At 37.3% G+C, this 12,507-nt stretch overlaps 2 protein-coding genes across 2 annotated transcripts; both read left to right on the forward strand.

Moving 5' to 3' along the window:
- The first annotated feature begins 924 nt into the window (after nucleotides 1-924).
- On the forward strand, nucleotides 925-10,624 carry LOC21407441 (2-isopropylmalate synthase 1, chloroplastic). The gene is made up of 11 exons (XM_024166365.1): nucleotides 925-1,596; nucleotides 2,058-2,210; nucleotides 2,658-2,871; nucleotides 2,941-3,021; nucleotides 7,920-8,012; nucleotides 8,128-8,214; nucleotides 8,451-8,551; nucleotides 9,130-9,163; nucleotides 9,256-9,330; nucleotides 10,130-10,213; nucleotides 10,309-10,624. Exons 1-11 carry the CDS (start codon nucleotides 1,019-1,021, stop codon nucleotides 10,549-10,551), a joined length of 1,743 nt encoding a protein of 580 aa, XP_024022133.1. The 5' UTR covers nucleotides 925-1,018; the 3' UTR covers nucleotides 10,552-10,624.
- On the forward strand, nucleotides 10,620-11,317 carry LOC21407443 (2-isopropylmalate synthase 2, chloroplastic). Its single transcript, XM_024166366.1, has 2 exons — nucleotides 10,620-10,807; nucleotides 10,915-11,317. Exons 1-2 carry the CDS (start codon nucleotides 10,689-10,691, stop codon nucleotides 11,045-11,047), a joined length of 252 nt encoding a protein of 83 aa, XP_024022134.1. The 5' UTR covers nucleotides 10,620-10,688; the 3' UTR covers nucleotides 11,048-11,317.
- The last annotated feature ends 1,190 nt before the right edge of the window (nucleotides 11,318-12,507 follow it).

The following is a 12,507-nucleotide window of genomic DNA, read 5'->3' on the forward strand; positions in this document are numbered from 1 at the left end:
CGACACTGGTGAAGGGCAGAAAACAGAGAAGAGAGAAAATGGAAATGAGAAAATGAAAACGAGTTTAATTCATTTTCAGAAATGTTGGTGGTTTAATTTTTAAAAACATGTAATAATATTTAAAATAATAATATATTAAACAAATAATAATATTAAATATATTAAATAAACATTATATACATGAAAACTAGAGAGGAAATAGGTGTGTTTTGCGGGGTGTTCCCCAATCGGAGAAGAGTGGGGGGAGAGTGGCAGTCAGAGAAGAGTTGAGGGACGAGGCTTAATTGTTTTTAGTTTTGCTGAGTTTTGTGAATAAGTAAAAAATGTTTTCAATTTTTGTTTTTCTAGAAATGGGACGCCAAACACATTTGTGAGAGCATTTTCATTTTTTTGTTCTTGAAAAACGTGAAAAACGTTTTTGGAAATGATTCCAAGTTGGCACACTGTGTTTAGAATTGATCATATTTTTATTTTTCACGTTTTTCGAGAAAAAAAAAATGAAAACGTTTTCAAAACGGCGTTTGGAGCAATAAAGACAAAAAAGGGAAATGAAAACGATTTTTTAGTTTAGTGTAAAATGAGAGAGAAATAAAAATGAGTTGTCGTTTTTCATTTTCTCTGCACTCGAGCAAAGAGAGAGAAAGATAGATATTATTAGGTTTTTTTACACTGAAAACAATCTATTGATAAAATTATCAAACACATTTTTAAAAATAATTTATGTTTGAGATTGAAAACGGTTTCATTTTCATTTTTATACAAAAAATCATTTTAAAACGACTTCTAAACGCGTCTAAAATCATCTTAGAACGAGTTTTAAACGAACCAATTAATTCAAATCCAGATTTATACATAAAAAGTGGAAAGAAATTTAAACTCTTAAATTGACATTTAAAAACCATTTTCATCACTTCTCACTTTAGGGTTTTTGTTTCTCTCACTTTTTTTCATAAATCTTGCCCCTTCGAGTAGAGATTCTAAAGTCTCCCATCTCTTTCTCCTTCTTTTTTGTCCATACATGGCGGCCGCCGTCTTTACAAACCCTAAATTCTCTCCCACCATTACCACCGCCTCCTCCTCCTCCACCGCTAAGAGCCACCATTACCACAGAGTCCATCATTTCCTCCACACCAGAATCTGCACTCCCCATTCCGCCTCTCTCAACCTCACCAATCCCCGGAGGAGGAGGCACAACTCCGACTTCGTGGTTTTCTGCCAGAGCTCCGACGGGGAACCGCCGACGAGCGGCCGAAGGCGGCGGCCGGAGTACGTCCCGAACCGGATTTCCGACCCTTACTATGTCCGCATCTTTGACACGACTCTTCGCGACGGCGAGCAGTCGCCGGGGGCGTCGCTGACCTCGAAGGAGAAGCTCGACATCGCGAGGCAGCTGGCGAAGCTCGGCGTCGACATAATCGAGGCCGGATTCCCCGCCGCCTCGAAGGACGACTTTGAGGCCGTGAAGACGATCGCGAAGGAGGTTGGCAACGCCGTTGATAAGGACGGTTACGTTCCGGTCATCTGCGGCCTCTCGAGGTGCAATGAGAACGATATCAGGACGGCTTGGGAGGCCGTCAAGTACGCCAAGAGACCTAGGTACTGGAATTAGATTCTTCATGCTTTCAATTTGTTTTCCTTTTTTCGTTAAATTTAATTAATTTTTTGTTGCTGAATATTTAAGAATATTATTTGAGTAGTTTAATTTATTTGATTTTGTTAGTTGATTTGAGATCGCTTAGGCATTCCACATCTTATTTATTTGATTTTGTTAGTTAATTTATTTAATTCTAAAACTTCAACACCTTCATAGATAATAAATTTTCATATGCTTCGAATCACAAGAGAACCAAACAGGGGTCAGAGATGGGTAGACCTAGAATATTGTAAATCAGAGGCAATGGGTAGAAAATATGAGACCCTTGAAAATTGAATTTTTCTTACTAATTTGCAAAGGTTTCGTAGGTGAAATTGTCTATCTATGAATACAGTTGTCTATTTTAAGCGATCTGGACAATTTGTTGAAGTGACTACATATTTTTTAAATTTGTTTCTACTAGGATACACACTTTTATTGCTACGAGTCCAATTCACATGGAGTACAAACTGAGGAAGAGTAAAGAACAGGTGATTGAGATTGCGAGGAATATGGTGAAGTTTGCCTGGAGTTTGGGATGCGAGGATGTTGAGTTTAGCCCTGAAGATGCTGGGAGGTTTGTATTCCAATTCTTTCTCCATGTTTTGTCTTTGTGTTTGTGTGTGTGTGTGTGTATTTGTTTTTTAAGTTTTCTTAAAAGAAAAAATTGCAATTTGAATTCAAACTTCTATTGGAAGTCAGAAACAACTTATTTTTATGTTGATCCACATGCTACTTGAAAGTGATGATTCATATTTCTTATATAATATTTCTTTTTACTCCTTAAAATTGTAAGGAAATATTCTTATTAATGCTAAAAACATAGCTTCTGATGAGGGGGAAACCATATTGAAATAAAGGATGCAGATGCATTCAGGGCATAGCCTAAGATGCGTTGAGTTGTCGGAATACAAAAATGTGGGAATATACGTAGCTTATGACTATTGGCTTCGGTTGAAAATAGTGTTGGGGTTTGTTAGAAAGAAATTCCCTAACTTGTTTTTGTTTCTCTGGAGTACACCAGGTCTGATAGGGAATTCTTGTATCGAATTTTGGGGGAAGTTATAAAAGCTGGAGCAACAACTTTGAACATACCTGATACTGTGGGTTACACTGTGCCAGGAGAATTTGGAAGATTGATCGTTGACATCAAAGCCAATACCCCTGGAATTGAGAATGCCATAATTTCAACACATTGCCATAATGATCTTGGACTTTCAACTGCCAACACAATAGCGGTATGCCGTTTCTTTTCCTCAGACATTGTACAATTATAAATGCAGACTCCTCATTTGATATATGCTCAGGGGGCATGCGCAGGTGCAAGACAGTTGGAAGTAACAATCAATGGTATTGGTGAAAGAGCTGGGAATGCGTCGTTAGAAGAGGTAATTGTTTATTTTTTATGATCATGAGAATGCACATTCATCTTCGAATTTGAATTGTGTGGGATCCTCAAACAAAATATCCTTTTTATCTGAGTTTGTTAATAGACTGCAACTGTTGAATAGCTAACATCTTTAACCTTGATTGAAAACCCTTTCACCCTAGTTATTAGTTTTTGGAGTTTCAACCTAACTTTAGATCATATTTGATTCACAGGCAAATGTATAGTCCTAGACCCATTATCAGCATCTCCAATGTCCCTAAATTGCTTGAGGAATGTGGAATGCTTCAGTTGTTTGGTATACTTACTAACATCATTTTCTCTAGACCGTAGATTGAATCGACCTATCTGGTTCCAATTCTAGACGTACTAGAAGTTGACAAAATTAGATTGACATTATCACGACCACTGAATAATTAAAGTGAATAAATTTTTTTTAATTCCAATTCCATGATGTCATTCTCATATTAGCCTTCTATTAGGAACCTAATAATTCTCAGCCAAAGAGCCTCAAACCACTAACACAACCAGAAAATTGACAAAAAAAAAAAAAAATTCAAGCGACTTAAACCACCCACTCGACCTCTTCAATTTCCCCCTCTTTTCCAAGGTCTCATTTCGATCATCAATTTGTAGGGCAATCTCCATAACCTCCTGAAGAGTCGTTGGCTTGTGCATTTTCACCTCGGTGCGAACATCCTCTCGGAGTCCATTAAGAAAAACATCCTTGTAGAACATACTTGGCATGTTCCGCACTTGAGCCTAAAGCATTTTGAATCGATCCAAGTAATCGACTACCGTCTCGCTTTGGCTTAAAGCCATCAACCTCTCCATTGGATCTCCCTCCTTGGCTCTACTAAATCGCTTCAAGATCGCCGCCTACAAGTCCTGCCATCTCACGGACGGATCTTGGGAATTGGTCCACCTAAACCAATTCAAAGCTCATCCTGTTCACTGTTCTGTCTTGTTTTTGCCTTTACTTACAGCACATAATAAACTTTAATGAGATACAGGCTCAATAAGTAGAGCTAAAAATACACAATCCTATTTCAACATACGCATACATCACAAAATCCTAGATAACCAATGCCAATTAATTCTTACACTACATGCACGCGCACTATGTATCACTATGGCCCTCTCGGTACTGCCGCCGGCTTTTTTTACAATCTGGCCACACGCCACTTTCTCAAATCACAATATTAGGTTCTCCGTCATCACCCACCTGATTCGAGGGAACAGTTAGCGCATTCAAATTCACAAATTCACAATGTCACTATATGGTCTCCGTCATCACCCACCTCGCTCGAGAGGCTTGCGCGGTTTAATTACAATTTCATCAATCACCATATCACAACAATTAAGCAATTTCATCGATCACAATATCACAATAGGAGTCCTTTGAGGACTTGGCAGTATCGGCCTATCATGCATGTTATCATGTGCTCATGCATGTTATCATGTGCTCAATCACAAGCAATTTAACTATCAGCTTGCTGTTCCACTCTGTGTATAATATACTAACACAAGCATGTCTCCACAAAACATACACATTGACAATGTCGCAAAAATTCACATAATAGCATATTAGACATTCCATAGAAAGTGTATCAAACAATGTTCACAAGTGTTGCAGAGAAATCATACTCTACTTACTTGAGTTGCTTAGCAAAATCCGAGTTTAACTCTCCTCACGTCCCTTGTTCATTTTCTTTTCTACTGTCTAAAATAGACAAATTGATTTTTGTTATTTAAAGCTCAATAGTTCAGCTATAAATCAATTTCTTACTCATAATCATATTCTCCTGAAAACTGTAAATTGGTAGATTCGTCGATCCTGACGGGAAAATTCATAAAATATCCTCTAGGTCTCCAAAAATTTCAAAATCAACTCCAAAAGAAAGTAGACATGTACATCTTTCCAACGAGCTATCATACGCCTAAATCAGAGCTCTCTAGAGGACGTTTGGTTCATAGATTCAATACCATGATTCAAAATCATTCTCAGTTTATGTGTGTTTTTTGTAAGAGAAAACACTGTAGCGAGCCACGAATCATGACACGAATTCTCATACCAAACACCTCATAAGTACCTCAAAAACAGTTCTTAAGAAATCAAAATTCTAGTTTTTTTTATTTTTGACAGCATTTAGAAAGTTTCTACATGAAACTTCCAATGCGCACAACTCGGACTACAAAACTCTAAATGAGGTGATTCCAACTCTCACACGTCACTAATAACGTGTTCTAAATAGTAGTAAGGGTAGTTTAAGTGCACAATCTTATTTCAAAAAGTAGGGGTTTCAGTTCTTTGTTTTATAAATTTCAAGAATAGACAGTTTTGGCAACTGTTACGGAAACAAGTATAAATGTTCTACACAGCCCCGAAAATTGTATAATCAGTGCCCAATCAAAGTAGACATCTAGGGCTTTCCAAAGAGCTATCATAATTTTGGTTTTGGTTCCATTAAGGCCTCCAAAAACATATCACACCTGATCAAAACGTACTGATTTTTTTGCAGAATTTTTAGAAATCATGCTTAACTTTAAAAAAATGCATAACTTGAGATGTAGTGTCCGTTTGAGGTGATTCTTGCGGCTATACGAAGCTTAGGATGTCTAGTTTAAGATCCTAACAAAACAACCTTCAAAAACTCACCAAGCAAGCACAGTTTATACTTTTCTTTGGGCTGCTGTTAGGATCCTCATCAAAACCACAACAAAGATTGAAACAAGGGAAAAAAAATATGAATAAATTCGGATTGAAACATCAAGGGGAAAGTAAATCAACTTTTGAACAAGAAAATCCTACCTCAATTGTGAATTTAGCAAAATCTTAAAAGAATTTGAAGAACAGCCTCTAATTTGGAAGCTTGAACAACACCTCTCATGGAGGAAGAGAGGGAGAACCGGGAGAGAAAAGAGAGAGGGCCGGACAGAGAGAGTAAGAGTGAGAGAGAGACAGGAGGGAGGGGGAAATGAAAAGAGCGTATTTTTTTTCCTTTCTATCCAAAATTGCAATCTGGCCCCTTTATTTTTCAATAGTTGCATTTTGACCATAAGAATAGGAATTCTTACAATCTTACTCACAAAGCCTTGCAATTTAGTCCTTGAGCTCCTGTAGAATTCTGAACACAATTTTGTAGCATCCAATTGGCTCTGTGAAATCATAATTAAGCTCACACCTTCATCGTTTCTCTTACCATTTATCTATACAAAATTAATACAAAAATTTGTGCCCAAAAATTAGGACGTTACACCACGCGACTTTCGTTCAGATTTTCTCATCGCTCCATCTCCTGCGCTTGCCGTTCATACTCTAGCCCAAGCACAACCCTGATCTATCCTTCTCGATGTGGGCCCTCGCGGATTTGAGCATTTTGATCGACATCGCCTACTTCATCGTGCCTAGGATTGCCGCCAGGCCTCTGATCGTTGCAATTTCCGGCTGTGGCTCCTCCTGCCTTGGGTCGGCGCGTCACCCAGATCAACTTGCCTTCCGCGTCGCGACCCACCCCCGCCCTTGGTGGAGGCCCCCACTGTTCCAACAATGCCTCAAACCAGTAGATCGATCCTTGCACCTTCCTAATCGTCCCTTGCATCTCCCCGACCTGAGTACGCAGCCCACCCATCTCATGTAACCAATTGACCTCGCCACAGATCTGAGGCAAAGTTTCAGCCGTTAGGGTTTGAACTGCCTCTTGCACCATTGTCAACCGCTTCTCTGCCAGCGCCAGCCTCTCTACGCTAGTTTGGGTGCCATGAAGCGATGCTTTGATACCAAAGTGTTAGGAACCTGATAATTCTCAGCCAAACAGCCCCAAACCACTCACATAACCAGAAAATTAACAAGGAAATAGGATAGAAATCAAGGATTCTTTTATTGATATTCACTAGTTAGAGTTTTTTGAAGAGGATAACTCTTCCTCTTTGCTCTTATGTCCCATTTTACTCTATTAATAAAAGTTTCCGTTTCTTTTTTAAAAAAAAAAAAAAAAAGATAGTCACCAGCAAATCACCAATTACGCTACTAAACGGGAACAAAAGGACAGATCGGAGAATTCAAGTACTCCGGGGACTCCTAAACTTGGCAGTATTCGAGAGACCACTAGGTCTCCTAAAGATCCCAAATCCCACACAAATCTCAGCGTTGTCCAACTCTGCCCTTCACCTCCCTTTTATACCTTTCCACTAATTCTGGCCAAAACCAAGACAAATTAGCACTAACATAATTTCTCAGAAATTACATCCAAACCCCAATTTATTGTCCTTCCCCCCACTTAACCCCTCTTAGTCATTAACTTCCTAAGAGCTAGAATCTAACAGTTTCTGTAATGCTGCAACACCTACCTTACATCTTCTTAAAGCACTAAAATTGTTCCGTTACAGTATTTTGAGGTTCTGCGCCAAGTGGAGAAATGGATTGTAAATGTATATATTGATATACCCCTTTAGTCGTCGTATAAATTCATTTGCCGTTGGAATTACTTTCCAATGATTGGCTCTCAAAGATTCACAAGTGTTACCTCTTCAAGTCATTTCTAACTTCAATTGTATTTGTAAATGCCATTCTAGGAAGCAGGTTTATTAGAGATCCAAATTTGCTGTCCAATTTTTAGTGTCTTAATTGGTGCCTAACAAGTAATTCATACCACATCATCCCAGGATAAGTACAATTGAGTAAGCTATAAAGCAATCTAAATTTTTTACATGACGTGACATGATTTGATTGGGTAGACTCCAATTAAGACACTAAAATTGGACAACAGATATCTGTCCTTATATTAGGTGCCAAAGCATTTGTGGATCTATTAGGAGCCAGCTGTAAAAGTATGCTATTCTAATTTGTTTTCTTTTTGAATAACTGTTTTCCTTTTTCTCCATGAATTTTATATTCAGGTTGTAATGACATTGAAATGTCGTGGTGAGCGTGAATTGGGGGGGCTTCACACTAGAATCAACACCAAACACATTATGATGACGAGCAAGATGGTATGCTTCTCAATTGCTTTATTTGTCATTCCCTTCTTTTAATTATGTCCTTTTCATTTAGTTCCTAAATAATAATGTCCTTTCATTAAATTTCTTAATGTGAATGAAACCTTAGGTTGAAGACTATACAGGAATGCATGTACAGCCACACAAAGCTATTGTTGGAGCCAATGCTTTTGCACATGAAAGTGGCATTCATCAGGTTGGTATTTGTGAATTTTCTGTTGCAATGGTGCATGATTCTCATTTTCATGTCTCGTTTTACTTTGTTGGAAAACTAAGATGAATGACTCCTTGAAATGTATGGGTCACGTGCCCTTTTGCATCTTATCATGTTCATTTGCATACAAGTTTTTCAGTTTTGCATGCCTTTTCCATTGTTTCGGTTCATAGATAGTTTCAAAACTGATGTAACTCAAGATAGCTGTTGGTTTTTAGGATGGGATGCTTAAGCACAAAGGTACTTATGAAATCATAGCCCCTGAAGATATTGGATTAGAACGATTCAATGAGGGTGGTATTGTCCTTGGGAAACTTAGGTACGACTACCTAGCTTTGAATGACTTTCAATATATTGTTCTTGAATTGTGTATCCTTTGTAGGTTGCAATAGTTGTCTTATACTTCACATTTGTCTTGCTTGTGGTTATATTCCAAATCATAACGGCCCTAGGGTTCCCACTTATTTTCTTGCTCCATTTCTACAGACATTACTTATTGAATTGAGTACTCGTGAAAAGTAGCAAAAACCCATTTTGTTTATTATTTCTCCATTTGCTCAGGCAATTTGGAATTAGAGAAGGTAGAGAGCAATTGTAAAGATTAAAGATTAAATTTTGCAAGTGTAGGAGCGTATCCTAAACAATTGTTTTTCTATTATTGATACCCACAAACTTATCAACATTCTAAATTGTCCGTATTATGTTGTATGCACAAAGTTTTGTTTTCTTGGACCGTATTTTTGGTTACTAAACTAAAGTGTCAAAGAATCTTGCATGCTTTGTGTGTGTGTGTGCATGAGGGAGGGAGGAGAGACCACAATAATGTTGTTTCTTTTGATGTTAGCTACCCTGTCTATTAATTCCAATAATAGCTCGTTTTTTTTTTTTTTTTAACAGTGGTCGTCATGCAATAAAGCGACGACTTGAGGAGGTATTTTAATTTTCATGTGTGAGCAGTGCACAGCTAAATTACCATGTACCTCTACTTTTTCTACTGCATGTTGATTAATTTTTTCTTCGCAGCTGGGTTATGAGCTTGATGATGAGCAACTTGGGAATATTTTCTGTCGTTTCAAAGATGTTGCTGATCAAAAGAAGGTTAATTTAAAACATTAATGGCATAATGTTATCTGTTAATACTCAAGTGATTTATCCCGTCAGATTTTTGCTCCAATCTACATAAACTGTATTGCACAATTTATTTTTCTTTTCTGTCTACATGTGAGTTATATCAAGGTAATTAAGGACATGTATGATGGGGTGGTCACGAGTGTGAGAACTGTTGGAGGCTACACGGCAGAGTTCCCCATTCGGATCAGCCTTCATCAAGGATCATGATGGAATTTCTTTAGATGGTGTGGAGATTGTGACTTTTAGTAAGTTTAGGTACCTTGGGTCAACAGTGCAGTACGAAGGAGATATAGAAGAGGATATTCAACATAGGATTAAGGCTGGGCGGGTTAAGTGGAATAATGCTACGAGAGTTTTATCTGATGGCAAGATGCCTATTAAGTTGAAAGGAAAGTTCTATATGACTGCAACCCGCCCAACTATGTTCTATGGTAGTGAATGTTGGGTCATTAAGAGACAACATATATGTAAGATGAGTGGGCAGAAATGCATATGTTAAGATGGATGAGTGGCCATACGAGAATGGATCACATAATGAATGAAGTTATTCGTAGTAAAGTATGTGTAGCACCAATAGACATTCTAGATCTAGGTTTTCAGGAAAGTCTAATTTTGAACAGAACTACGTGAAAAAGTAAAATTCATATAGCCGATCCCAATTAAGTTGGGATTAAGGCTTGTTGTTGTTGTTTTTGTTGTCTACTTACATACTTCTTGATTAGAAAAGCATTTTTTGTCTTGTCATCTGTTTTGTTCCTGTTTGCAGAGGGTAACTGATGCAGACCTTAAAGCATTGGTTTCGGATGAAATTTTTCAGCCAGAAGTGGTTTGGAAGTTGGTTGATCTGCAGGTAATTCTGCATACATTTTGACTTTGCTCATGATCTTCTAATATTCATTATTTTCAAGGCAAGTTAAATCACCAAATTTCATGAATTTGGCACAGGTCACATGTGGAACTCTTGGTCCTTCAACCGCAACTGTTAAACTTGTTGATGCAGATGGGAAAGAATATGATGCTCGTTCAGAAGGAACAGGTCCAGTTGATTCAGCTTACAAAGCTGTTGATCTAATTGTAAAGGTCAGAGACAAAATCACTGATCACATAATCTTCAAAGCCTTTTCCCATTTGATTTCACGGAATTCTAGACTTGCTTGTGATTTGATTCTTTTGGCAAGTTTCTCGTAAGGGCCAACAAAAGACACGTGATGGTATTGAAGTTGATTATTAGAAATTTGCTTTGCGCTTGAATCTGTGAGTGTGAGGTGTTGGCTAGTCTTTGATGGAATCTTCTTCCGTTTGCTTGCACACTCCTTGAGTACTCCATGAATGCTGTCACAAAAGGCATCGATGCAATTTCCACCACCCGTGTCCTAATCCAAGGAGAAAACGCTTGCTCACCCACTCACGCTTCAACCGGAAAACCGGTTTCTCGGACATTTAGGTATGGCATGTCTGGATTTGCCTTATCGTCAAGATGGCGTGCTTGTTCTACTAGTTGGTCTAGAGCACGTAAATCTCAACTTTTTTTTTTCCGCTTTTGTTTTCCAGTGGGAACGGGGCAGGAGTGGACATTGTTGTTTCAAGTGTCAAGGCCTATATTGGAGCATTAAACAAGATGCTAGGTTTCAAAGATAGGGACTCCACAAAGGCCTCTGAAGAAAGAATCCCTGTGTCTATGTAAAGAGATGAAGGAACTCAGTGCAAGTCATGGACCATCCAATGATTACTCTGCGAATTCACTTTTTGTGCAAAGGTTTGAAAAGAATTAGGGACGATACTCCTTTAGTTGATTTGTTATGTACCGCGATAGAACTGCTGTTATTATCAATTTTGGTCCCGTTCGTTTCGTTAGTTCGAATTATGACTTAAGTTTTTACTTTTACGTTTTCTCAAAAAAATTCAAATTCAACATTTATTGTTACAATTTTCTCTCATAATAAGTTATAAACTCAAATTAGTGAAATGAGCGAGGTCTACCATTCTGTTTTTGTGTATTGAATTATTATGTGTTTCGTAATGGGTTCTTTATTTTTTATACTTTGTATTTTAGAGTAGTTTAGAAAATATACCTTGTTTTTTATCCCAACAAATATGTGCCAAAGCAAATCCATACCGTTTTTCAATCAACACTTGATTGTGATATAAAATACCCATAAAGGAACAAGAAAAAGAAATGAAGAAATTCTGAATAAAAAAGAGAACAAATAACATGGAAAGGTATATTTTGAAAGGAAAAAAAAAAAAAAAAGAAGAGAAAAAAGGTACGAAAGAAAAAACAAGAAAACCCAGCAAGTTGCTGCCTCTCGTCTCTTCGCATTCTTCCCCTTCGTTCTTTCCCCAAACCAGCATACACACTTTCAATTAAAAATATCAAAAATTTAATTTTTTTTTATTTAAGAAATATGCACACACACGCCCCCGCGCGCGCACATATATATATATATATATATATATATATATATTAAGGTTTTATTCAAAACCTTCTTGGTTTTACAAAAGAGAATTTATTGTGAATTAAGTAAAGAAGATAGCTCAACTATCTATTAGTATTAGACAAGGAGTATGTTGGTTTTCGAGACGATTTCAGATGCAAAAGTATAAAAATTTAAATCGAGTCTGAACAAAAATTTTCATAAAATTTTTAAAAATGTTATAGATTATATTAATTTATAACGAATAAATTAATTTAATTAATTTAGAATAAGAATTATACCTAACGACCGATTATCTAATACTTTGGTTCTCAAATCACCAAGAATCTCCCTCATTAATTCCTTGATTCTACGAAAAATGCGTGTGGACACACCCAAAAACAAGAAAAACCAATTATCACTCAATTCATAAATCATCCACAAACATCAACTCTTGTACGAAGTAGAATAGAGAATAAAAAAACTTTTCTTCTCTTTTTCTCTCAATATTACAAGCACACCGCTGGAAGGTTACATGATAACCAATTGTGTGTTACATGCTTACAATAGCCAAGTTACACACCAGCCACAAAGAAGGGTGTGAAAAAGTTACATGTCGATCACTAACACGTTACACGCTGACTAGCAAAATGTTACATGCCTGTAACCACTATGTTACACGCCTATCACATAACCGTGTAACCACCGTATTAATTTAATTTTAAATCCT

Source organism: Morus notabilis, unplaced genomic scaffold (genome assembly GCF_000414095.1).
Source record: "Morus notabilis unplaced genomic scaffold, ASM41409v2 Scaffold212, whole genome shotgun sequence".
Taxonomy (NCBI): domain Eukaryota; kingdom Viridiplantae; phylum Streptophyta; class Magnoliopsida; order Rosales; family Moraceae; genus Morus; species Morus notabilis.